Here is a 27,839-nt window from a genome sequence, read left to right on the forward strand (position 1 = left end):
TAATATATCTCAAAGGATTATTGATCTGAAATAGCTTCCTATAGAAAATAAATGGAAATATCATTATTCATACAATTTTATCCATAATCTTTTAGCTAATCATGAATGCATTTTTAATATCTTTAAAGCCCATTATTCCATACATTCTGTCAACATTAGACATAAGACTAAGCTGGTAATGCTGGTATGTGTGATCTGCAGTTATTTTAAACTCAATATACTTGACTATTGCTGCTTGCTGCTCCAACTATAAAAACTAATAACTTTCTTTAGGCAATTATTATAATTACATTTGCACCATTATATTATACTATTTTGTTTTATTTTATTTTACATTATAGGCATATGTATGGCTGGTTAAAAAGAATAGCATTCATTCGCTAGACTTTGTCAGCCCTGCATATTTAGAATAATTAAATAGTTTTTCATCTCTTTAATATTGTATCTTTGTGTTGTATGAACAAAGGTCGTATTTAATGACTTTCATATCAAAAACCTCATGTTTTGTGTAAATTTCTTAAAAAAACACAATATTCTCTACAAAAACGCATGTAACATGAATATATTCATGCCAAAATCCTTTTTGTTATTCACTTCCAGGGTTATTGGAGTTATTCGATTTCCTGAATATTCCTCTGAAAAAGCATAAACTAAGGTCTTTAAATGGCTTATAGCATCATCTTAATTCATTATTTCATTACTCATTTAAGAGCATATAGTTGCCGCCAACAATAATCTATTTTCATTGATCTGAGCGGCATAGTCCGAACGTTTAAGATTTTTTATTAATAATTTAATAACATAATTCAATAAACTATAACAAATAATAATAATAATAATAATGCAGAAGAAAGTGTCGAAGTTTAGCTTAGGCTACTCTTACGCTTAATCGTTAAATTCTACCAGCTAGTATGTAAATAAAAACAGAACTTTTAATACAAGAAAGAAAGAAAATAAACAAAAAAGAGAAAGAAACATTAAGAATGTCGAACATCAAGAAAAAGCAGTAATTATACAATATAACAGAATTATAAGTAAAACATCATTGAATTAATGCTGTATAATGTTGAGGCATGGTGAGATGATCTCGACATCTTAGCTTACAGTACTGAATGATCGGACGAAATACCAATTTTTAGATATGTGAGGCTTTATTAGAAGATAAGAGTTTGACCAAAAATATTACTTGTGCTGCTTTACTAAATTTAAAATGTTAAGACATTTCAGCTGCTTAATTTTGGCTGAAAAATGGTCTACCTCCGTAGACCAAATATAAAGCCACAATACTTATTCTGTACAATCTGCAAGCGATTCTTAATAAATACCTCTAAACACAGATAAAAACTATATTACAATAATTAAGCGTTGACAAAATTAAAGTTCTCAAAGCTTCTTTCGGCGAAATTCGAATAATCAAGACACTGACTTTATTAAGATGACAAGATCTTTATTAAGAAATTATTTAGTTTCTGTCAGCTCATTAGGATCAAAGCAATGCAGCAGCTGAGTCAGCATTAGATTAAATGTATAAATTTGCAATAACTTCACAAATGTCAAAGTGGTAAATATGAAATAGCAATGGTCCAATTATGGATTCCTGTAGAACTCCAGATATTATAGTTCTAGCAGAAAAATAGTTGTCAATTCGAACACACTGCTGTTTAACTGACACATAGCTTTTAAAAAAGGAGCCCAGAGAAACCAAGATGCATCAGCTTCGCACAAAGTAAGTCATGGTCAATCATGTAACAAGCCTTAGAGTAGTCCAAAGATACAGACACGATCGCCATGCCTTTATCTAATGCTCTAATTATATTATCTGTCAGGTTTAGTAGAGCTGTAGTAGTATGTCCGGATCTGAAGCCTGATTGATGAGTTGGGACGATGATGGGACGAAGGTCAGTTAAATTGGTTGGCTTACTGTTTTTTTTTTTTGGGACAGGAAGTATAACAGAGTTTTTTTCATTTCTGGAAAATAAGCAGTTCGCAAATACATAATACACTTGTAAAAATCCTTACTGGACTAATATTTAAACTTTCTCCGCTTATTTGTTATAAAGGTGTTTAGTAGGTCCGGATTTAGAATTTTTGATATTGACTTTTATTTCTCAATTAAAAAAATAATGAAACGTTTTAATGTCACATTTTCTACTTTATGCAAAAATGTTTTTCTGCTTTATTAGACGGTGGATTTGCAAGAAATTATTATTTTATTAATATGAAGAAGTTTAGCCCAAAAAGTGATTGTATTAAATTTAAAAGTAAAAATATATATTTAAGTTTCGCTAATAGATTGCCGAATGTCTTAGAGCAATTTCTAAAGGCCAATGCTATGGATAGTTTTTTATCAATTAAAGTTATTATGTCATCAGTGACTGTAACTAATGCAATGCTAGTGTTGAAGTTTCTATTAAAGCCAGAATGATTTTCAGGAATAATTTTATTTAAATTGTAACATTTAATTAATTAAGCTTATGTTCTTGCGTGCATTTCATACATTTTAGGATTAATTTTATCAACCTCGTACGCATTGAAATTCCTGTTATATAATTACTTTATGTTCCTCAGCCCACATTCCTTATTGCATCGAAGAAGTAAAAAGAAAAACCAATAATAAAATAATGAGTAGGATTTATACAAATGCCATTTAAAAAAAATCTTATACAATTGAATCATACGCCTAATCGCATTAAACCACGTTTTAGTTCAGTAGTGTTATAACCACCACACGATGTGTAAAGCCACGTGCGCTGATAAGAAAATACTTACGCCTTCAAAAAGTAGTTACGAATAAGTGTCTCATCTGCTCTCTCCTAACACGAGAAATTGAGAAGCTTTACATACGTATTACCGTTTAGGTGCCCATGTCAAAATAATATATCATGTTTCATTTCTTATTAATTTTCGTTATTTCTGCGAAAAAAAGGAAAATATTTCATTAAATTTCTGAGGTCCTAAACCACTTAACTTTGTCACAAAATAAAGGATTTACAGATTTTTTTATTATAGAATCTAAAATTTTCCTTTAAAAAAATTTACCTACTAATTTGTATATACATATGTACATCTAAAATTTCCTGTTTTATTAATTTATGTAACAATTTTAATGTGTTTTTGTTTTTGTTTTCAGGAAAAGGCGAGGTGCAATAAATGCAAAGCAATTGGCGTTCCTGGAAAAGTACCGTCCGAAATCACGCCTAAAACCCAAAAACGGACGACACAATTCCTGCTGCGTTCAATAAGTAAAAAATCTCCACATAGAATTTATGATATACTTAATATATGTGTTCATCTCTTTAAAAAAATATACAGGACACTCCTATAGATATGTCTTAAAAATATGTGTGAAATATACGTAAAAATTAAAACCGCTTTCTCTATTTGGTTAAAAAAAAATCAAAAATTATTTTCAATTGATGTGGAACATGTCTTAGAATTAAAGAGATTAATGACATTAGGATAAATATGTATACTTGTTGATTGGTTTCGGCTGTAAAAGATATGTTCTTAAATTTTAAAACGGTAGTGATGTAAATGTGCGTAAAACTCAGCAGTAAATTTTAAGTTCTATTATAATTATTATTTCGGTTTTTATCTTTAATACTGCTTTTATATTAAAGATATACAAAACTCACGTTATATTTTAATGAATGTAAATGTTAACGATTATTTTGTATTTTTTTTTATTCAGTGATTTTTTTTTGACGAGTACATACTAGTTCTTTTTCTTTACTATTAAGGGACTTCTGACTTATGTAATAACTATTTATAATTATTATCCCTCTGATAGAATTCTTAGTTATATTGTTTGACTGCATCCAGTGACATTTTTGAACATGTAATATTATTTACAGGATCCCTCTGCATTCATTCGTTACCCTATCACCCAGGATTGATTTTAATCAATATGTATATTTGGTTATATATAATAATTATTTGAAGTCCTTACATGAATATTTCATCACGTTAGCTTTCAAGATTTTTATTGTAGACCCTAAAAAATATATTTTAATATTATGGGTATTTGATATTTAGTTTTATTTTCTACCATCTATCCTTTAAAAGGCAAATTATTTAATAAATAAACAATTAGTAAGCCCCACTTAACGGTTTAGTTGAAACCAAACAGCAATATTTGCATTGGCGATACTTTTTGAATAAATTATTAACTGTTTTCAGTGGAAATGGAGCGCTTAAAAAAGCACTTAGTGCCTAAATTAGATTTACTCAATTAAGTGCTCGGCTGCTATTAACGTCCTCAAAAAGTGTTAATAGAATGTTTATTACGATGTTTTTGTAGGTTCCGGCCTTGTTTAATCAGCTTAAGCATAACTAATATAACGTTGAAGAACTTTTCTGGAAATCTCCTGAACTTATTACGTAATTTATAACAGGTTACCTATAATCAATTTAGTGGAATTTTTCTGCTTAAAAAACCATTATTTATTTACAAATAAATTGTTATGAAACCAGTTTCATAATTTAATATTAATTCATATAAAGGTCACGAACTGAACCGGCCTAATCTACGAAAAAAACCTGTAAATGACTTACAAAACAATGTAAGTAACTCCCCTCATTTGTAGCACTAAAATTTAAAATAAAATAGATTCAGATTTGTTCTTGCTCCGCCACCAAAATATCTGCATAGTATTTTTAATACATTATCATGCCGTTCGACTGGATTGGCGCTCCTAGTTAAATTTAAAGGTATTTTACCCCGCCTGCGAGAAGTCATTAACCCACAAAAGAAGGAACGAGTTAAAAAGAGATGGAAGGGAACGAGAATAGAGCGGAAGACTGTCTCGGGTCCTAAGAATGCTTAGTCATACTGTATTTATTACTTCTTGAATGTTAAGGTAGGAAGTAAGAAATAAATTGTTTGTGTGATTAAGAAAACAAGCGTTTTCGGCTTTGAATGACTGTACATCGGTATTATCATGATCATTACCAATGAATTATCTGACCCTTGAAGAATATTAATGAAAGGGAACAAAAGTTACTTTGAAAATAGAGCAGAACTTATACTTTTTCGTTATTGCACGATAAAATGTTATAATTCATTGGTTATCAACAAAGATATAAACATTTCTACGTAATATAAGCAGTAAAGTAGAGAAAGAAAGGAGTGGAGAAATTCATTCGAGAAAAAACACCGCATTTTATTATGGGATCGATGCAGGCCTGCATACATTTGTTTTTTATAATCCAAATGTAGAATCATGTTTCCTCGAGATAAAACAATATATATAAATATTGCGACAATATCCAGGCGCGTGTTGCTTGGACGAAATCAAGCTTCAAGCAAGAAAGGTTTCTATGAACCTATGTCCTAAACGTCTTAAATTTTACACTACAGGGTGGTAAAGTTGAAAGAAAAAAAACTTACTTCTTTCGATAAATTTGATACCTGTAGATATTTCTCTGAAAATTGGTACGCAGTTTGTAAGCATCCATAGTGTTTTTTCTATACACAATTTAAATTTTTATATTTGGCTTTCATGCTGGCTTTGAACTAAATATTTTTCTTAAAGGAAAAGGTACGCTACTGAAAAGGAAAAGGTACATTATTGTGGATAACCATAACGCCTAAAACTGATTATCACAAGATTAATAATTACTGTTGATATATCTGATCTGCAGTAAAAACGGATTTTTTTTTGTTAATAGTTTACCACCCTATAGTGTAAAATCTAAAAGGTTTAGGACATATGTTCATGGGAACTTTTCTGCTTGATTTCGCCCAAGGAATCTGCTCCTGAATTTTGACGCAATATTAAAATAACACCCGGTATAAATTAGTCCCGGTATAAATTAGCCCCCACCCGGTTGTAGTATTTATTTCCCATTTAGTCCATAATGCTTTCCTTGCACGTTCACCACTTTCACGCATTAAAGAGGACCCTCTAATTCATCTCCCTTTCCATCCTTGGAATAAGGATGAAAAGGTTATACAGCTCGTGTTTTTTTTATAGAGAGGTCAAATAAATTATTAGGAGTAGTTTTATTACTACATATGTTGTATTTTTTAAACCTTGGTTTTTTAATGTTTATCATACTCCAGTTTGACATAATTTTTATATCTTTCAAGAGGTGAAAATATTATTTTATATTTTCAGAATTCCGAAGTAATTTTTTAAGAGTCTTTACGTTCATGATTTCTCTTATTTGGTGCAACATCAATATTAAGCTTATAAGTAATCCCTAAAGAATCCTAAAAGTCAAACTTCCTCGCTGAGTGTATAAAATCATTTATGTCTTGAAACATTTGACTATAAACATTATTTATAGATACTAAACGGCGGCGACAACTATAATTTTCTTTATTATTACTCGTTAGCGCAACGCTAATTTTAAGTTTTATTTGAAAAACTTCTGGTTAAACGTTGGTAATTCCTAATCCAAGCGTTACTAAGACTTAAAAACATCATAGAAAAAGACCAATCAAGAGAGAGAAAGAGAGTAAGATATATTGAGGCATCGCGGCTAACAGGTCAGAAGCCCACCAATGAGAGACGTAAAGTAATATTATAACACAGCCGGCCACGAGCTTTTTTTACATCTGGGGGTCTCTGTTGTCTGCTTTTTCAATTTACGCCGAAGATACTTAAGTTTTGTAGTCCGTGGGTCGATACTAGAAAATATTACTCTTCAAATAAGAATTGAATCTATCTCGCTTTTAACTTCGGCCATTTGCAGAATCTGCGTATCTGCAGAATTTCTCAGAGAGAGATTTTTATTGATTCTGAATCAATATGATATTAAAAGGTTTTCTTTTAAAACTTTTCATTCAATAGTCTTTTCCAGGATTGCAGGTAGCACAAATATATATCCTTTACAAATTTGATGGGACGTAAAGTAAACACCAGGGATATCCAATATGGAGCTCAAAAGATCCTAAAAGCGATTGAAAACGATTTTAAGAACAGAAAATCTCGAATAAAATACGCTTAAGATAAGCGTAACTCGATGCAAAGCAGACAAGTAGTTCTTGCAATAGTGGTTACAAATGCTATTCTAATGTGACCATTGAAGCTGTGCAGGCGTCACCAAACTTTCCAATCTCTTCTGAAAAATTAAGATTTACAGAGACACGCACGACAGAGATAGTCAGGGTCACGTCGCACGAAAGCGAGAGAAAGTCCAGAGTACAGATCAAGTGGTCAATGATGAAAAGTGTTGAGGCACGCCATTAAATATGATTTGATATCTATTGATATACTGACTGCTTCCAGATAAATGTGACTCAATTCATTCAAGCTCGGCACCAAAGAAAGCTGTTTGGAAATAGCCCAACAACACTACCCTTTTCTGTCGTTAAGATGTATTTATTCTTATTTGGTTTATGTCCATATTTTAAGGACATCATCGATCCCTAGAAGGTTCCCACAGGTCATAAGACAATGAATTTTAAGTGGTCACTTTTAAATGTTAAGACTATAAGTATAACCCATAAATTCTCATAAAACTATCAGGAACTTAGGCCTTAGGCCCTTTCTCACATCTCATTTTGATGAAAAATGCACTTTTATACCCACTAAGTAAAACAAGCTGGTAAAAAGCCACACGGCCAAAGTTTAGTTGTTACAGTCGCTCTCAGTGGCTTACAGCCAGATTGAGACACTGTCCTGAATCGAGGTCACGATCTAATTGAGAAGTTGCTTACGAGCCACCCCTATTCTCTTTAAACCCTAATATGGGTCTTTCTCTTGATGGCCAATTACTAGTCCAAGAGTTGCAGTACACAGTCGAGTTGAGTCATTTTCAGAGAATGTGTGTAAGTCGAGTCGTGAGTCGCCACTGAGTCACTGAGTTTCCCTTATTTCCCCTAATACCCAACTCTCTCTCTCTCTTTATAGCTTTAGTGACCCAGTTTAGGATCTTAAATACCTTTATCCTCTAAACCCAGATAAAACCTAACTTTATGCATATTAATTTCTCTAGTTCGTCGTGTGTTGATGCAATAGGTGAAATGACTCATTGTGATTAGAGTATAAGCACCATTGTTCCTAGTTAGTAAGAAGTGAGTGAAGTTAACTGCTAAGAAGCAAAAGTGATATAGGTAAATAAGGTTAAATTAAGTATATGTAAAGACAGAAAAAATAATCCATAGTTTACACCTGCCCTACTAAACAACTGTTCCATTTTCCTATCTTTCGATCTAATAAATGAGCACATTTTATTTTGCACAAACTTGTTTCATTTATTAAAATTAGTTCAGCGCCATATAAGCTGTGGTCCTTCGATAAAGATAAAAAGTAAATAAATACAATTCACTAGTACTCTCCAGTGCCACAATTAAACAATTGTGCACCTCTCTATTTGGGGAAGAAACCAGGCAGCAATTCTCCGAATAGAAGCCATACTTATTAGATATCAACAACAATATTCCGTGAGACAATTTTATGCTTTTGACAGATCCCAGAATACTACTGCAGGAGATCATTCTTCTCGTCGATCTAGAAAACTAATTAGATTTTTTATAAAGTGAAGACAGCATCTGATGTTGTAAACCTCTTGAGATTGTTGTGTCGGCAGGAAATAGAGTAAAATGTACTGATTAGTATAAAAGTGGTAAATCATTTATGTAAATCAAGAATAATAAGGGTCCTAAAGCTAGAGCCTTGAGGAGCTCCAATGTGCAAACACTATCTCCCTAAATTAGCATTTGCAAGTCTCACCCTTTGGTAGCGGTCCTTATCAAGAATATACTTAAGTCTGTAAAGTTATACTTAGTAATAAGAATATCATGGGATACGCAAAGGCTTTGATCAAATCTTAGATGACACATAATTATACCCTGCTCATAACCATCCTGGATATATGTAACAAATTTGACAATGCCTCCAATTGTACTAAGCCAAAATAATATATTTTAAAAAATTAATTTTAAATATTACTTCTAGCAAAATATAAAAACTTTCTGAAAGCCAAACTGTAACACAATCTGATGCTTTTCATAGATCCTAGAATAGTGCTTCAGAGAATTTTTTTGAGATCTCTCTTGTCGTTGATCCAGAGAAATAGTTGGATTTCTTATAAAGTTGAAAATCTAATTGACTTTTGTTTACCAGGTTGTACCATGTGACAGAGTGAAAAATATATACTTCTTAATATTGAAAGGGAGGCACGTGAAGCTAGTCCACGGAGCTAGACGGTATTCAAGAAAAGCTTTTCCTTCAATGAGACAGTATATGAATCCCAGATGAGAATCAAGCATGCCAAGAAAAGTGGCACAGGGCGGATTGTCGAGTTCTCCAGGAATATTTCTGGTGGAAAAGAGTCAGTACGGCTTTGGTTGTATTAAAGAACAGGAAAAGCACGATGTACCTCCCATAGCTGTCATTAGATCTTACAGATGAGATTGTTGTATCAGCAGCAAATAAAGTAAATTGTGCTGATTAGCATGAAAGTGGTAAATCATTGATGTAAATCAAGAATAGTACGGATCCCAAGCCAGAACCTTGAGAAAGTCTAATGCGCAAACACCCTTGTTCTGAATCAACACCTGCAGGTCTCATTATTTGGTAGTGGTCTTTATCAAGGAGTTATTTGAGTACTCTGTAAAGTTATACTTAGCAATAAGAATTTTATGGTATATGCAGTGACAGGCATTGCGCAAATCCTTCTATCTTATTTATAGGAGCAAGAATGGCAGTTTTTAATATATTATATAAGGAAAACATTTGACTAAACTAACATTATTAATAAGCTTGATTAAGGGATATAATATCAGATATTTTTATTCCTTTAGTTAGGCTGACAGTTAGATCAAATGGATCCTTTAATAGTACCTAACCTGTGAAGCTCACTGGCTGAATCTCTCCCGCTAAAGTGAGGCATGTTGTCGAGTGGGTTAATCTAGGGTACAGTTACGCAGGCCAGAAGTAATATTCAAAATAAGGATGAATATTCTTGTAAGAATATTAAAAACTAACCACCCAAAAACTAACAACTGCCACGAAAGAATCCAATGAACAATCCGATAAGGCCAATATGTTTCCATTTTTTCGTTTTAAACACTACAAGAACATTCTCTCAAGGTTTGGAATATATGCTTTGATGGGATTTCTAATGAATAACATGTGTTATCAAGTGAACTTCGATAATTATAATGGCACGTGATACTTGTTGAGGTCATAAAACTTGTTTTACCATATGCACTTGTACTAAATGTTTATCGTGGTAGCCTGGTGACTTAGTAAAGTGCCGGGAAAGAAACCGAAAGCTGTGTTATAAAGTTCAGTGTTACTCTATCATGTATTATACCACGCTTGCACTTTTGATAAGTTTAGTTTTATACGTTGGTTTAATTAGTGCTAATGAGCCGGAAACAGTTGCGTATTTTTATGAAAAGGGTGTAGAAGCTTATTTAGAAGAGAGGTACCCTCAGTGCGTGGAAAAACTTGAGGCAGCCCTTAAAAGATACCGGTACTTAACCAAGTCCACTCAACATTGCAGGTTGAAGTGTAAACACGATCATGAAAATGAAGCGCCCTTCTATCCGGAAAATATTGATGATTTACAATTTTTCGAAAAAAATTTAAAAATAACTCTTTGTATATTACGATGTAAGGCGAGAAATAGTGATAACTCGGAGTACCTCGGAGGAGAGCTGGAGAAAATTTTTGAGGAGAGAAAACCATATGAGTACCTGAATTTATGTTATTACAAGGTAGGTGCCCTTCAACAGGAGAGAAAAATTCACTTGTATATTGTAAATTATGCGTTCATTGAACCACTAGTTTCAAAATCCTTTAGCAATTATCTCTTACAACATATATTACAAAACATGTTATCTTTGAAAAATATTTACTATATAGCAGATTCTTCCTTCTTTCATCCTACACAAAGACTAGAAAATATGTTTTCCGTTTATAATAGGAATAATAACTATGTATGTAGGTAGGTAACAAATGTTAAATTGAATCTTGTGTGATAAAGTACTTAGGCTGTAAAAGAAGGTCTTGGAGGCGTCAATATTGGTCCATGTAAATTTGGCGTTTTAAAGGAAGTATATATAAATATATTGATATTGTGATTATTTTTATTATTTATAAGAAAATTATTTTTTTTCCAAATTTAGATGAACGGGAATCGAAAGGCGAATTGTCTATCACCAAACTAAAATCTCTATATTGCATTCAAACCGATGAAAAAATCGTCCTTGAAAAATATAATGGGTAACATATTAACATAATTAAAAATACATCTTGCCACTCATCCCCCATCAACTCTTTTACCTTAAGATCAATTTCCAAAAATTATGGTTGGATGTTTTTAATTTCAAAATTGAAATTATAAATGTAATACTTATTACGTTGATTGTTATCCTTATTTTGCCTGAAGATCAAGATCAAGACCATTTTAAAAACAATAGTTTTAAGAGAAAAAACGCCCCCAAAAAATTCGAGAATTTTTATTAATGTTCTTGCACAAAAAGGGGCGTAGGAAGGAATTCGTTTTAAATCGATTATGATTTTTTTTAATCAACCTTATTGTACCAAACACACAGTGTATTTATGCAAATGCCAAATGACATGGGTTTTCAGCAAATCTGTTTAATACTCTTCTCACTAAATCTTTATCATTTTCTTTAACCATTCCTCTGTGTACACTCAATAAGCATAATTCTGCAAAAAAGAATATGATATGAATCAATAAAGCATATAGTCGATGAAAATGATCCATAATTCATTACCATTCAACTTTCCACCATCGTTGATCGACAAGTCTCTACCATTCTCAATTATAGTGAATGTTCTTTCCCTCGAACTCGTTGTACAACGTAATGTGATGGCAATGTGTAGAGCTAACCTCGTAGCTAGAAAAAATACTGTTGCTTTCCAGACAATATGGCACAACTTCTGAAAATCTTCAGTTTTCCATTTTTGTCTTTCCAATGATGATAATACCACAATTCAGCCTCTCCTGTGAAGCTTTCAAGACCGTAGAACTTGAAATTTTTAATAAGTCTTGAATCTTCATTTACATTCGCTGGATGTCAGTGAAATAAGGAATATGCTGGCAAGATCTCTTCGGAAAATCTTCTCTCTAGTGAAGATATGAGTGAATCTAAGTAAGGAATCAGAAGCGACCTTTTCCAAAATTGAACGTGACATTAGATGCGGGATGATTCGAGTGATGTTTTTGACGATTGACAGTTCGGGGTATTCGCAGTTCCAATCCTAGCTTATTTGTAATTAACTTGTAATCGGTCAAAAGTTCTTTCAATTCCAATGTCTACATTTTCTCGATGATCTTTTGCCAATCTAATAATTTTATAATGTGCAACCAAGAACCTCTTTAATAATAGAAAAGAAATATTTTGATATTAGACCGATGATAAAGGTTATTTGACTTACTGCTGAATACATCTGGAAGAGACATATTTGTCTTGAATGTCGATAAAAACTGATGACGTCTTTGATTGTCGCTACAGTAATGCGATTTTGCGGTACTTCATTTAAATCGTTAACAACTAAATTCTTATAATGAATGGCCTGTATGCTGTTGTGTTTCCCTGACATGGTCGAACATCTATCATATCCTTGTCCATTGAGTTTCATTGGGTCCAGTTCTGCTTCTATTATAAAGCTATCAAGTGCAAAGGCGATTGTGTGTGCATCCGTCGCTTCTAATTCGACAAAACCTTCGAATTCTCGAAGACCTCTTGATAATTGTTCCTCATTTTAACACCTCGCTAAGCGTTGGTAGGTGGGAATATGTAGGATGAATTTCGTAGTCACGTCTATTTTTTTCACTTAAAATAAATTTTTAAAAATGTACTGTAGCGGAACCTCTACCTTTGCTATAGCTTGTTCTATTAGAATATCGGGCGTCTTAAATATTTTCTTTATTTGTGGAAATGTATGACATTCTTTAAACCCTACATTTCTGCTCGTAGTATTCTTATGATTATTACTTCGTTTGTCACCATTTAATAAAGAAGTGTGGCGCCTTTGACTCCGTGATTCCGTTAAAAGGTTTTAATCCGGGTCAGCGCTTTTATTATTAAAAGGTAAGGTTACAACTGTCCTGTTTCTTGGCTAGCAGTTTATATTATCTATTTTATTATTAAAAGGTGTTAAAACTAAACCTGAAACTGAGGTGAATAAACTGAGATTTCCCGACATTAGTGGTTTCTTTGACCTACGAACCCCCGGGACTAAAAATCCCATTACAGTACAGAGAAGGGATAGTCAGTATACCAAGAGCTCTGTAAGCTTTCCTACATACAGTCCCTATTTAAAAGCTCTTAAGACACTAGATGGCCCTTTTGATTTCTTGAGGTCTCAGGCCTCCAGGTTAATATGGCATATGACAGGATGAAGAATAGTGACAGAAATTAGAAGAACGCCTAAGAAAAGAGAAACAAACATAAGAAGGAAGACATCAAAGGCATAAATAAAATGTTAAATAATAAATGAGGAAGAGCGATCATAAAAAGAAGAGTAAGAAAAAAGGGAGATATTGAGAATTCTTATACAAGAACAAATATAATTAAAACCAAAGAACTATTCCCATCACAATTAATCCTGGAGGAGAGTTGGATTATGTCTTTGAAGATGCTGTTGATTAAGATTCAGGGAACTAGAGCTGAGATAATTCAAAATCTTTAAATGACCCGAGTTATTGAATAGTCTTTTGCTACATGTCTCTAGAAGTACGTTTCGGTATATTATCGAAAATTTCGGAAACATTGGCAAATTGCCATATAGAAGGCAATTAAGAGGAAGTTTGTCGTTTGGTATGGATAGACGTGGCAAATTTGCATTTTATTGCTTTAAGTAGGATGATATCGTGGTAATGGCAAAGATCTTTGACAACTGACTCAAATCTTCATATTCAATAAATTAAGACTCTAAATGTCTATCTTAGACCAAAATTTAGTGTTATAGTATGCAGTGTTGTCATAGTGAAGGTGATTGGCCGTAACCTCGGAAAAAATATGAACCGGAAAGTTTTTTTGAAATTCCCTGAAGAACGTGCCATGGCTTTATCAGAACCAGAAGAACATGCATATACATTATATTATAGGAGATACTTGGCCTAACTGAAGAGGGAATATAAGAGAGTTCAAGATAGTCCTGATGGAAAACTGATAAGTGAGTCATCACGGGATAGATTATTTTTTGTTTATACCAATGCTGTGTTAATGGGCTTTCCATATAAGTCCATACTATGTTGTTTTTAAGATAGACCTTGAGCATGTTGATAAGGATCGTAAGGCAAACAAGGCAGGGATTAACCTTCCAGCCATTTCCTAAATAAGTATGTCCCATCGTAGAACCTTAACCTTCCAAATTAACACTCAATAATTTTACGCTGATATTCTGAGTAGGATCTCTCATATTTTGTATATGCTTAAATTACTCCTATTCATAAAAAAAAATTTGAGCAGATCCTTCATTTATCAGTGTACTTTCATATGAAAGATCTTGTCGAGAGCATGAATTTATAAAGGGCAGCTCCATTACTTCTAATCTGATAACGATTACAGGATTTATTCTCAAATCTATAAATCATAATTCTTAAGTTGATGTAGTCTATACAGACTTTTCGAAAGCTTACGACCGCCTTGACCATTGTATTCTTAGTTTGGGGTTTCATTTTGCTTAACTGCTCTTATCTCTTTCTAGCTTACAAATCGTTCTCAATACGTTAAATACTTTGGATACAGCTTACGTGAAATATTAGCTCCTTCAGGTGAACCACAGCCCACAGGGCCGTGTATTGGGACCTCTACTCTTCAACACGTTTATAAATAGTATTTCTAACGAGCTAAAAGTAAAGAGCTTGTTATACTGCAATGACAAAAAGTTATACTACAGAATTGGCACTATTGAAGACTGCTTTAAACTCCAGGCGGCTATTAATTAAATTAACAATTGGTGCAAGAAAAACAATTTACTTTTAAATGAAGGGTAGTTTTCTATGCTTTAAAAAGAACTATATTATCAGTATAAAATTGAAGATGAGATCCTACCTAGATCAGCTCACCTTAAGGGAAGTTATTTGGATTTTTACGTTTAATTTGCATATCGAAGATCACTTAAAAAGCAGTTATAAAATGGTAGGCTTCAATTTTAGGAACTCTCAAATCTTTGACAATATCTGTGGAATTAAACTTTTATATTTTTCATATGTTCATTCAATTTTAGAATAATTTTGTCAAGTATGGTCGGAATACTATCAGAGACATATTCAAACCCTTAAAAATATACACCGTAAATTTCTTTAACCCGGAAGTCGGCTTTTCATATGATCGTTTGCTGAGAAGATTGCAGTTAAGATCTTTACAAGACAGAAGGGATTCAGGAGATCTACAATTTTCGCCTTTATGAGGAGCTTGAAATACGTACAGTTCTATACAGGATCAATGTGATATATTTAACTGTGGATTGGCCAATATTGAAAAAATTTGCTTTGTTTAAATATTTTTGCTTTCTTAGTTGTAGGTTTTAACTAGGTTCAGAGTAAAAAAAATATTTACGGATCTCGATCAGAGACACTCTTTTTTGAGTTATTAGGGATTATTGATCTAAATTTAGTTGGAAAAAGAGAGAGAAACTCGTCTTGGGCATTAGTGGTTATACGGGAAGTAGGGAAAACTCCGTGAGCAACTTCTCACTTACCATGTTTACACGCAACCGCTAATGCTCATTATCGAAATGCGAATTAAGATAAAACGTATGTGTAGACACCCTTAAACCGTTTTTGCGTTCCTAATTCGCATTATCTTAACACGTTTTAAATATGTGGATGAATTCACTGTAATGCTTATTAAGGTTCCGTGTATACGGAAAAAGATCCAAATTCACATTAATTTTTAGTGCTGCCAACTAACAAACCGGACAGCGAGAAAAAATTTGCACATTGATTTTGTTGTGTTGTGCTTTATAATGTTTTCACAAAATTTAGAGTAATATATTCATTTATTAGAAATATTCTTACTCAATCTCTCAACCTAAGTGTCTTATCAATAAATTATTTAGGTTGGCAATGAAAACCTCTTCTTAAAACCCATGTGTAAATACCTGCCAAAGCGTTTTTGCTCTAATTCGTATTAGCCGCTAATTCGCATTAATGCCACGTGTAAACTTTGTGTAAACTGTGACCGCTACTCGACTTAACGCTTTCTCCGACAATCTTGACTGTGTAATGCAACTCTTGGACGAGTAATTGGTCATCAAGGGTTTAAAGAGTAAAGGGAATAAAGGTTCTTAAAGGGAGGATTAAAACTTCTCACTTCAATGGCGACTCGACTCATACGCTATATAATGGTTTAAACCGCCATCGAGTAACTTTTAAACCTACAAAGGAATAACCAAAATCATTTTGGTGACTTTGACGCCGTTTAATTTTATTCCCTTTGGTTATACAGTATTACTCTCAAAAGATAAATTGTAGATAATGTAATTACCTCTATACATAAATTTTTCTGTAGCCATAATATCAAATTAAAAAATACGACAAATCATTTTGGATGCCAGATTAACGGTGTTATCACAAAAAAGCAAAAAAAAAAATCAATTAACATTATACCAGATTTCTCCTAAATATAGTTAAGGCTGACCTACTTTGCAAAGTTTGTTTTAATGTTTGCATCAAAATTTAGCAACATCTTTAAGGAAGTCTTGTTTATAATTTTAGCCTAAATAAAGATAAGACTAACAAATATGTAATGCGTTGACCCTAAGTATTCTGAGATAAACACAAAAATTGTATGTTAATTTGTACACATACAATATCAGTTTCGTACAGAGCAACAATGTATAGCTTTAATAGGGTCATAAAATATATATAGCTTCTAATTTTAGCACTTTAATGTCGTTGAAAACTTTACGATATTCAACATTTGTAAAAGTACGTATTTTCAATATTAAAGATAAATGACAAACAAAAAGCTGCATCGGCAGCTTTCACCTTCTTGGTGGCCCATCCGAACCACCCAGTTATGTCGAAAAATTTGGACCAATATTCGCAGATGCCCGAGGTCGATATGAAAGATATTATCAACTTCGAAGCTGAGGTAAAAACTGTTAAAACTTTTTGTTGCAATATTTATTCAACGCGATTTATGAATTCTTAGGATTACGTATACCTGTATGCATATGGTGCTGATGCATATGAAAAGAAAGACTGGAACTCTGTTATAAATCATATGGAAGAAAGTTTGGTGTCCTATCTACAAGCCGAAGATGAATGTAGGGCCCATTGTGAAGGTCCATTTAACCCTGGATGGCATCCAGATTTTATCCCTGCCATTGCAAGTCAGTTTTGATGAATCGAATTATTTAATTTGTTATGGTGAATTACTTTGCAGATCATTTCTCTTTTGTGTTGAAATGCAAGAGGAAATGTGCCAGTCTACTTGGTACTCTTAATGGAGAAAAATACGATGATCTATTGGCCAGTCATTATCATTACTTGCAGTATGCTTATTTTAAGAGTAGGCCAAATAATGACATTTGATTATGACATGTGATTATTATTCCATTAATTTCAGAGGGAAATATGCCAGCAGCTTGCCAAGCGGTTTCCAGTTACCTTCTCTTAATTCCTGATGACATCACTATGTTGGAAAACATGAAATACTATGCTAAACTTCCAAAAGTTTTAGATGAATACTTCCAACCCAGAGAAGTCAGTGCACGCGTTCTAATTACTTATACGTAAAAAGTAATTTTTATTAATTTTAAGGAAGCGGTCCATTATACGCAAAGAGACACCTATGAAAGAAAAATTCTTGAATTTATCAAAGACGAGTTTAAGCTACCCGAGAGGCCTGAAGTCAAAATTAAGGTAATGGATGAATCTTAGTTGAATACTCTTCTTAAGACGAAACTATTTGGTGATTTTTTGCCTTTACTAACACACTAATTATGCCCAAAGTGACGGTCCACCATATACTGAGATTCTTTCAAATGTGATTTTTATCAGAAGAGCTTCTTAGTACACGAATTTAAGGTTTTTTTAAGAAAACCTTAACTTCGTGTACGTCTAATATGATTTCGTTATAAGAACTTGTATTTCAAATCTATAGCTATATTGATTTCAATCTTTCTAGGAACACTATTTCTTTAAATCTATTTTTAGGTTAAATTCTTTATTATAAATTTGTTGTCTTTTAACTTTAATTAGGTGTCCAGTAATTTTATTAGAAGAAGTCCTCTTCTTCTTACTTCATTCAGGCAATTTGCTTTCCGGAGTATCCGTAATCTATTCATAATATGCACGTCTTAAGTTGCTGGTTTTTAAAAATGTGATTCTTAAAAGCTGTGGATCAGGTCTGATGATGCCTTTAGGGGATAAACACGTGAAACCTGTTTTCAATCTAAATATAACTTTAAGACTTTTGAGCAAACTTGTAGAAATATGGATGACTACCTTCAAATTCGCCTTAATTTCAATTTCAAGCTTTTTAATAAATTTATTTCTAGATGCTATAAATGCGTGAAATATTTTAAAAATGTTTTTTATATCCTTCAGGCATTTAATTCTTTTACTTCAGAAATTTGGACTAATAATTTTCTATTTTATTCCAAGCATTTCAATTTCCTTGCATTTATTTAATTTTTTTTGAGATTTATCTCCCAAACATTTGAAATTTTTTTTCATTTTATTCCAGATATTTTGGGTAATTTTTTAAAGTCTTTCAGCCTTTTAAGTAATTTGTAATTTTATTCTAGATATTGAAAGCAACTGTTCATGTCTTTTAGAAAATTTTTGAAATTATTTTTAGGCTTTTATAGTCATTTTGTATGTCTCTTAGCATTTAAACTAGTTTTTAATGCCGTTCAAGAAATTTCGATTTTTCTGTTAATCTATTCCCACTATTGAAAATAATATTTAATGTCCTTTAAGAAATTAAAGTATTTCAAATAATTTTTTATTTTATTTCAAGCATTTAAAATATTTTTATTTCATTTCAGGTTTTTGGGGTAATTTTTTAAAAATCTTTCAGGTTTGCTAAGTAATTTGTAATTCTATTCCGGCTTTCGCAGTATTTTTCCTAATCTTCCAGGCATTTAAAATATTTGTTTTATTTCATTCCAGGTTTTTGGGGTTGCATATCACTTTTCGTGTCTTTTAGGAAATTAAAATATTAGAAGTCATTTTTAATTTTATTTCAGGCTTTTAAAGTATTTTTTGTAATCTTCTAGCCATTTGAAATATTTTTTTTTTAATTCATTCCAGCTTTTTGAGCTATTTTTTTTAAAATCTTTCAGACACTTGGAATAATTCGTAATTCTATTCCAGGCATCGGAAGCCACTTTTTATGTCTTTTAGAGAACTAAAGTATTTGAAATTATTTTTTATTTTACTTTAGGCCTTTGGAGTATTTTTTCTAACCTTGCCGGCATTAAAAAAATTTTTTTAATTTATTCCAGGATTTTACGGTGATTTTTTAAAATCTTTCAGACATTTTAAGTGATTTGTAATTCTGTTCTGGCATTTGGAATCAACTTTTTGTCTTTTAGGAAATTAAAGTATTTGAAAAAAAAAATTGATCTTATTCCAGGCTTTCTAATTTCCCAAACATTTGAAATATTTTTTTATTTCGTACTGGGTTTTTGGGGTAATTTTTTAAAATTTTTTAGACATTCTAAATAAGTTGTAATTCTATTCCAGGCATTGGAAACAACTTCTGAAAAAAATTCAACAACTTCTGAAATGTCTTTTAAGAAATGATTTGATTTTATTCTAGACTTTTGGAGTGTTTTTTTATTCTCCCAGGCAATTGAATTAATTTTTTGTTTCATTTCAGGTTGTGGGGTAGTTTTAGAAATCTTTTAGGCATTCTAAGTAATTTGTAGTTTATTGATGTTGTTGACAGTAGAAAATTTTTCATATCTTTCAGGAATTTAACATAATTTTTGCTGTTTATCCAGGAATTAAAATTTCTGTCCTATTTGAAATAAAATCCTATTAAAATAATTTGTTTTATGTTTTCTAAGGCTTTTAAATAATTATTCGTATTTCTCAAGCGTTCAGATTCATTTTTAAGTCTCAAAGGCATTTCATGTTTTTTTCTACCGTTCTAGTAGATTAAAAAAAAAACATGTTTTATAATAATTCTATATTATTGTTGTAGCGTTTTTACCGTTCGCTAAGGTGTAAATTAAAACACTCGATGCATCAAAATTATTAAAACACGAACAGACTACTATAACATAGAAAAATTTTTTTACACTGTATTAATTTATAACTATATTTATGTCGATTTAAAAGTCGCGCCAATATTCCGACTTAAATTGGCCTCCTAGCGGCGAGGGCTAGACCATTGTTCCGGAAGATTCGCTAACCTTCCACGTGCTTCCATAGATGTCGCGCGATCGATGGGCGCATCGATCAATATGATTCCCAAATGACGGAAATCAGCTGGTGTATACGCGGAGGTTAAGATCGTTACAATATGCTATTTTAAGCTACTCTAATACTAACATGACCATCTAACAAACTACAAAGCATGAAAGCATGCGCAACATAACATTAACAATTTTCCTTAACTTTTAGGGTGATACTGCTTCTGGTAACGATTCCGCCCAGTTTGAAATTGATCTTCATGTTCAGCCTAAATGATGTTTATATATCCTGGGGTATTTTATAATCGACCTTGAACTATCACCCCGGAATAATTTATCTTCGTTAACATTTTAAATATTTATAGACTTCGAAACCTCCTAAGACTACTTGTTTATAGTTACGTGCCATGTACTTTTTTTAATGTTTACAGATAAAAATAAATGACTGATTCGTTACTCTGCTCATTGTTTTACTTTACATCATCACATCTATTCTTTCCTTTCTTAGCAGAACCCAAAAAGACACTTCCACAAATTACAAAACGCATCAGAACTAGGAGGCACTGAAAGATTTTCTTCTGATGGCATAGCAACAACAGAAGACTGCAAAAAACTTTTGTACATTGCAAATGCCTTTTTATCAATGAATGATGGTTATACAGACGGAAATATCACCACCATGTCACCCCATACCAAACATGAGCTATTTGAAGGGATTTCTTTAAGCAGAATGACATTTTTGACTTATATAGGAATGTTAAGACCTGACTATCTCACACTTGTGCTGGACTTGACTTACGAGATAAAAAGACGAGTATCAGAGGAATTTAAAATTGAGAAGTACTTACATTTTTCTTATACCCATTTGGTGTGCAGGTCAGCCCTAACAGGTCAGAAGATACAAGAAAATATTTGAAATTGCCTAGGAATAAAAATCGATTCTTTTACTTAGGTATAGAGCTGCGCAAAGACTTAAGTCACAAAGTCCACGCAGACAATTGTTTACTGCGTAGTGACACAGTATGTGACAAAGAGGATCCAGCTTTTTATTGGAGGGATTATAGTGCCATACTTTATCTGAATGAGGATTTTGAGGGCGGTGAATTTATATTTTCTCAGGACGCTAAGGGCGATACCATACAGGTAAGGTGCTATTACAATGAACGAATTAGTTACAAATAGTTGGTTTGTAGAGTACTATATCACCAAAATGTGGTAGAATGATTGCGTTTTCATCTGGAATCGAGAATCTGCATGGAGTTAAAGCAGTCACAAAAGGCAAAAGATGTGCTTTGGCAATTTGGTTTACTTTCAACCCACAATATAGAGAATTCGACCGAGATGTTGCTCAATATATGTTGGATCATAATGTTACTTTTGATCAATATTCCAATAGGGGTATTAACGAGTTTACCTAGTAAGAATAATGTGGTTTTTGAAAGCTATATATATAAACCTAATGGGATTTTTTAAATATGGATTTTAGTCAGTGATCAAGGGAGTGGGGGAGTCTAACAGTGTCTGATTTAAGGTATTTTTAGTTAAAGCATATTGTATGCTCTAAAAATGGTTATTAAGATCAGTCTTAATAATTTGTCGCTTTTTTTGATGGCCTATGAGGGGCTTATAGGTCAAATGCAAGGTGAATCTCTTCATTTTAAAGAATTAAAAAAAGTAGGTACCAGGGAGAATATGTATTTCAATTTTCAATAATTTAGCTTTCTTGGGCTTAGAGATGTTGAAGTCTTTCAATTTGCAGGGCTAATTTATACGTTTTAAGATTTTTTTCTTAAATTCCAAAAGACGGGACCTATTTTGATTCCTATCCGAATTTAATTTATTTTTCTTATAAAAATGCCCCTAAAAAACAACTTTTAAATAGAAAAATATTAAAAAATACGCTAAAAGCCTGGAACAGAACAGGAATAAAGTCGTCATTAGTTTTTATTCTTTTTTTAGAATTAGGGTTTATTACGCTTTTGCAACATTTAATACTCATTAAGCTTGAGGTATTCGTTAACATTTTGGTTGTGTTTTTTTAAAGGGATTTTTTACTAACTTTTGTTTTTATGATTAAGACTAAAAATGACCCGCCATTTCTTGGCCTAGGGCTCTTAAAACGCCTTTAAAATTTGTAATACTCAATAAGCTTGCGGTATTAGTTAACATTTGGTTGTGCTTTTTAAAGAGATTTTTTACTAATTTTTATTTTTATGATTAAGATTATAAATGTATATTGAAAACTTCTTAAAACATCACACTTAAGAATTTACAATTAGGGACTATAGAGTGTGGCAAAACAACGCTAATCACATCTCTAACTTTTTAATTAGGTACCTGAAAAAGTGACCTCAATAAAAGCCGTTCAGTAAATGATTCCCCACATTTCTATCTAAATGGATTTCTGGTTTGGTCGCCACTTTTTCGTATACCAAATAATTAAAAAATTACAGGCATTATTCGATACTTTTTTGCCACTCTACATAGTGTCTTTAAAAAGTCTAAAAAAGTTTAACAATTTGTGGATACATACATCAGAATGTGAGAAAATTGCTCAAGTAATTTAGATTTTTCAAAAACTTACTGTTAAGTCAATAAGTAAATAGTATTTTAGAAACAACTTACTTATTACCATTCAAGTAATTTTGGCTTTAGCTTAAATAAATATTATATTTTGTTGATATGTTTTTAAAAATATGATTTATTTTATAATAAACTATGTACTTATGTTTGAACCTAATTAAGGCTGCAGGTTGTGCTTACTAAATGTATTTTTCTTACGGGTTACCTTTTATTTTTTGTTATTTTGTATATTACTATAGTTTTTTAGCTTCAATTTAAGGTTTGCTAGTCCACGCGAAGCTCAGGCATTTTTTTTATAATTTTATATGTGATTGTTAAATTTGATTAATAAACGTTTGTAAAATAAATGATATTTTAGTTTATGATTTCTATAGCATTTGTTAATAGCCATCTATACGTTAAACGAATTGAAACATGCCAAAGCTTGCCTTAGCCTATGCTAAAAGCATGGGAAAAATCAAATATTATTTCACTTGCCTAATCTATCGCCTGTATCATTTCAAAAATCTCTAGGAACGCAGAATTTTATAGACATGCTCGTTGCAGCGTGATTTAATATTGTTATGCCATTTGAAACAGTGGGTGCTAAATGTTACATTAAAATTTAACATCTCTTCGTTGCTTATAATGTGAGGCATTAAGAAGTTTCATGACTATTTTATTTCTTAAAAACAAAGACCAAACGAGACGATTTTCTCTTAAAATTCACGTCTGTTGGGGTTCCATCAAGACCCAGAGCAAGTCAAGCCAATTCTTTCTGAAAGATAATCCTGATCAAATAATACAACAGTGATATAGGATAATCAAAGTCAATTGTCAATGTGGAAAACAATTTAATTAAATAAAAGTGGACTGGCTGTTTACGAAAAACAATCCAGGACGTCAGAAAATTATTAATCTCTCATTTCGGCGACACCTGGGAAGAGAGAAACCACTTGGGATTTTATAATTTTTTTTATTGACTTGGAAAGTATTGGGAGAATGGATGAAGAGAGTGAAATCAATGAGTTTTGTGAAGAAGGAATCAATGGAGATATATCAAGTTTCTTAATCTCTAAGGGATATAGTATTTTTTTCGAAATGCTGAAAAAGCTTTAACTGCTGTATTTTTTCATGCCAAACTTGTCTTGTCTACTTTATTTTATTCAATTTTGAAATTTAAGTTAATGTTAAAATTACCACCGTAGTTATTGTAGCCTTTTTCCGGTCCGTGAATTAAAACGAAAACACAATTACTCACGACTACTAGAGATATTTATTTTAATTGTATTTATTTACAACTATTTAAGTTTCGCGCCAATATTCCGAACTTTATTTCACTGAACTGACAACTATCGGCGATGCTTATATACTCGGCAAAACGCTCTTCCGGAAGACTCTCGCTAACCTTCGAGACGTCGTGCGGTGTACCACTTGTGTCATTCCGTAATGACGGAGAATCAGCTGGTTTCTCGCTGTTTACAATATCGTTGCATTATTATAGCAATTCTATAGATACAAAAATTGCTTGTAGCTCTTATAAAACTTTTTTTCGCAATTGTGAAATTTTACTCAATGTGGACAAGGCAAGTTTTGGAATGGAATCTCTATTATAATAATAGTAAGCTTCTGATGGTATCCCAGGCAACCACAGAATGACGTATGACGTCAAAATATGGCCATTTAATGAGGTAGCCAGCAAAATGCCCTTTCTGTAACGATAAAATAACGTTATTAAATGATAATAAAAAAGAGGACTTCCAAATTAATGTTTCTAAAATGTTAGTCTTGATGACTAAAAGTAATCAGTGGATCACGTGAGTAATTTTTTAATAAGTCAATTATGATGAGAAATAAACATCAGTAAGTCATTAAAATACAACTGTTTAAACATTTTTATTACGTCTTTGCGACGTCTAAAAACAAGTAAATTAGTTACTGACGAAAAATAATTAACAAAATAAATATACAAAAAAAAAATTAGACAAAAATGTGAAAACTGCCCAAAAATGGAGCTGTCACTTCGACAATAGGGAGAAAGCGTAACCAAGTCGCTATACTCATCGTCAATAAAATAAGTTTAATTTTAACTCAGAACAGAATATTCAGAGTGAGGAGTTAAAGACATGTAAATTTATAATTCTTTCATATTTTTAAGTAATTCTGTATTTTACTGCAATGACTAATTTTTATACTTCCTTGATTTTTTAAAAAATTACTGCACTAGCAATTACCAATATTATATAAACCAAACCTCTATTGAAAATTTTAGTTATTTAACTATTTACCATATTAAGCATTTTATTATCAGCAAAGTGATATAGTAACACATAAAAAGGAGATTTTTTTTGCCAAATTTTGATTTATAAATCCGTAAAAGCATATTCTAAAAAATATTTCTCTGGATCAAACAAGATACTAACTCAGTTTTATTCTTTCTTGAAAATAAATAATAAAAATCTTTCAGGCCAGAAAAGCTAACACTTCTTAAATTTTTAAACAAAAAAAAATTTTTTTCCGAGCCATTAATACTATTTTTTTATAGTATACTACTTGTATAATATATTTTTGGAAAAATATTTTATTTTTATTTATTAACGGAAAATCTATTAAAGTATAAAAAAAAATGTTGGCGAATATAACAAAATTAATTCATAAGATCAAATCACCACTCGCCAAATCCCGACCGGGTTACCAAATGAAAAAAATGCCGAAAATAAATATTTGTAATTGTTGCCGAAAATACTTATTGACGCGATTCCGCCCGCGGCCGTATAGTAAATTAAATTTTTCCGAATGAAAAAAAAAACCGCAAAATTTGTACTTTCGGCATTTTAAACACGGTGGTGAAATAATTTTTAAATAAACCATATGGCATCCTAAAAAAAAAAATAAATGTGGCCTGGACAGGTAAAAGGTTAAGCTGAAAGTCCCAATTTACACGGGCCATCTCTGGATTGTATGGAGCGATTTGAATTTAGTGGGGGGTCATTGGGCACCGATTTTTGGATGTCTATCAACAGAGGCGCCGCTTGTTTGAATTAAGAAAAAAAAGGAATGTCGTCAGAGTGGTAGAACAAAACTGCGATTTATTATAATTTTTTTCTCTCGATATGTTATTTCACACTCGATAATTCCATTGTGTTTAAGGTTTTAATTTTTTGCTTGTATTATTATTTAAATTACATATTTATATACACCCCTGGAAGACGAAGGTCTTTAGTGCGGAAATCATTGTATTAACTTGCAAAATAAGTCATGCCGACCCTGGTGGTCCCGTGGGAAAATTTTCTCGATGTGAGCGTGTGGTCTCAGGTTCGAATCCTGACATGGACATAATTCTTCTTTCAATGGACCAAGTCATAAGTTGAAAAGAGAACAATAGTATTCTCCTAGTCCCTACTAATTACAGTCTGACCTAAATTGAAGGTAGGCCAAGTCGATAAGGCCAAATGGGAAAGCGATGAAGCAGCAGGAAATTTTTCAGCCCTGTATAGTTTTGAATAATGAGAGTGTTTAAGTTATCGGTCATAATTTGAGGCAGAAAAATTTACTTTGAACATGACATTATATATAGTGGTAACATATCATCTTGATGACAGGATGACACGGAAGACCTAAAAAAATTTGGTTTTTATTCCATTCTAAAGAGTTCCATTCTTTCAGGCAGTTACATCACGGAATATATTGCCACCTTGACATAAATTATGAAGAGTAAGGACAGGACATTTTGTGATATCACACATCTGGAATTGTGTTTATTAAATCTGACTCGAATAAATGATGAATTTCCCTGGAAGCCATAAAAAGTCCAAAAATGTCTTGTTACAATGACCTCAACTGCTTTTAAGAAATCATGATTTTCTTTCTTCCAGGCAGGTCGATGAGAAAATGGAATAACAACTTTCAACTTGAAATAAAAAGTCAAGAACCCATAGGAACCCTTAATATCTAAAGGGAGGGCTTACAAATTATTGGAAGTAATAAATTATTGTTTTTTTTAAGTAACTATATATACACGTCAGGCCCATTAAGGTCTTGGGTGCGGAAATCAATTTGTTACAAGTGAAAAAATAAACGATATTGTTTCCCCTAGTTTGAACTAGAGTGCAAAGAGAATCAATGAATCATTGTATTTGTCTTTTCGACTTAAGATTTTGTCTATAAATTTCTGTTCCATATGTATTTCGTACCCAAGATAGAAATTTGCCAGTTGTGTATAACAAAATACAATAGTAACATAATATACATGTAGTCAACCACATGTCAAACGAAAAAGAGATCATTAACGCACTAATGTTACTAAGGAAGCTCTTTTTAAGAAAATTGCATTCGTTATGTCACTCCAGTAGTTGTAATATTTTTTCAAAAATCTACCCTCCTCCATAACTACTTTGAAGAAATGTCCTGCAAAAATGACTTCAAAATTAAATAATTGTAGCTCACAGTGGAAAATCTTAACAAAAATATGCTATCAGAAGTTAGTTGAAAGTTCACAAGTTTTTTTAACTAAATATAATTACATAAAAAAATTCTGGAATTTGGTCAAAAGTAAGAAAAAATTACTTGCCTCCTTTAATATTTTTTAATATCCGATCTGCTTGAACTCTTTGCTAAATATTTTCGGACAGTTTATTCAAATTAATATGTTATACCCCAAAATAATTTTCATTGAACCATATTTGTGTTTCTGAGTTCTCTATTCTGATATCCACAATTTATAAAGAAATCATAGATATGGATATAAACAAGAGTTCTGGTCCAGACGGTGTGCCACCTTCTGTCTTCAAATTATGTCACTCTCCTTATTACTCTCCTTTCGTTTTTTTCCAAAATCTTGGAAACTAAGCTACCTTACCCCAATTTTTAAATCTGTCAATCAGTAATCAGCTCTATCCCAAAATTATTTGAATATATTGTCGCCTCATATTTAAGATTTATCAAGTATCCAAAGTGTCTGGGCAA

The 27,839-nt window shown here is 31.9% G+C and overlaps 2 protein-coding genes across 3 annotated transcripts in view; both read left to right on the top strand.

Moving 5' to 3' along the window:
* LOC126748311 (PRL-1 phosphatase) overlaps positions 1-4,023 on the top strand; it is a 41,942-nt gene extending 37,919 nt beyond the window's left edge. For both annotated transcript variants that reach the window (XM_050457455.1, XM_050457456.1), the window contains exon 4: positions 3,131-4,023. In XM_050457455.1, the coding sequence (XP_050313412.1) occupies positions 3,131-3,242 (112 nt within the window). In that variant the 3' untranslated portion in view covers positions 3,243-4,023. The remainder of the gene's footprint in view (positions 1-3,130) is intronic.
* Positions 4,024-10,216: 6,193 nt separating this feature from the next.
* LOC126748901 (prolyl 3-hydroxylase 1-like) lies at positions 10,217-20,768 on the top strand. Its single transcript, XM_050458437.1, has 7 exons — positions 10,217-10,675; positions 16,892-17,035; positions 17,096-17,276; positions 17,330-17,455; positions 17,513-17,649; positions 17,707-17,808; positions 20,524-20,768. The coding sequence occupies exons 1-7, from the start codon at positions 10,259-10,261 to the stop codon at positions 20,587-20,589; spliced, it is 1,173 nt and encodes a 390-aa protein (XP_050314394.1). The 5' UTR covers positions 10,217-10,258; the 3' UTR covers positions 20,590-20,768.
* The last annotated feature ends 7,071 nt before the right edge of the window (positions 20,769-27,839 follow it).

This window comes from Anthonomus grandis, chromosome 22 (genome assembly GCF_022605725.1).
Source record: "Anthonomus grandis grandis chromosome 22, icAntGran1.3, whole genome shotgun sequence".
NCBI lineage: Eukaryota > Metazoa > Arthropoda > Insecta > Coleoptera > Curculionidae > Anthonomus > Anthonomus grandis.

Bases quoted from the DNA above. Each gene is read 5' to 3' on its own strand.
- LOC126748901 (XM_050458437.1), top strand. From the start codon at position 10,259: ATGTATTATACCACGCTTGCACTTTTGATAAGTTTAGTTTTATACGTT. The intron at 17,277-17,329 runs GTCAGTTTTGAT...ATTACTTTGCAG, and splicing joins TTTTATCCCTGCCATTGCAA to ATCATTTCTCTTTTGTGTTG. The intron at 17,456-17,512 runs GTAGGCCAAATA...CATTAATTTCAG, and splicing joins GCAGTATGCTTATTTTAAGA to AGGGAAATATGCCAGCAGCT.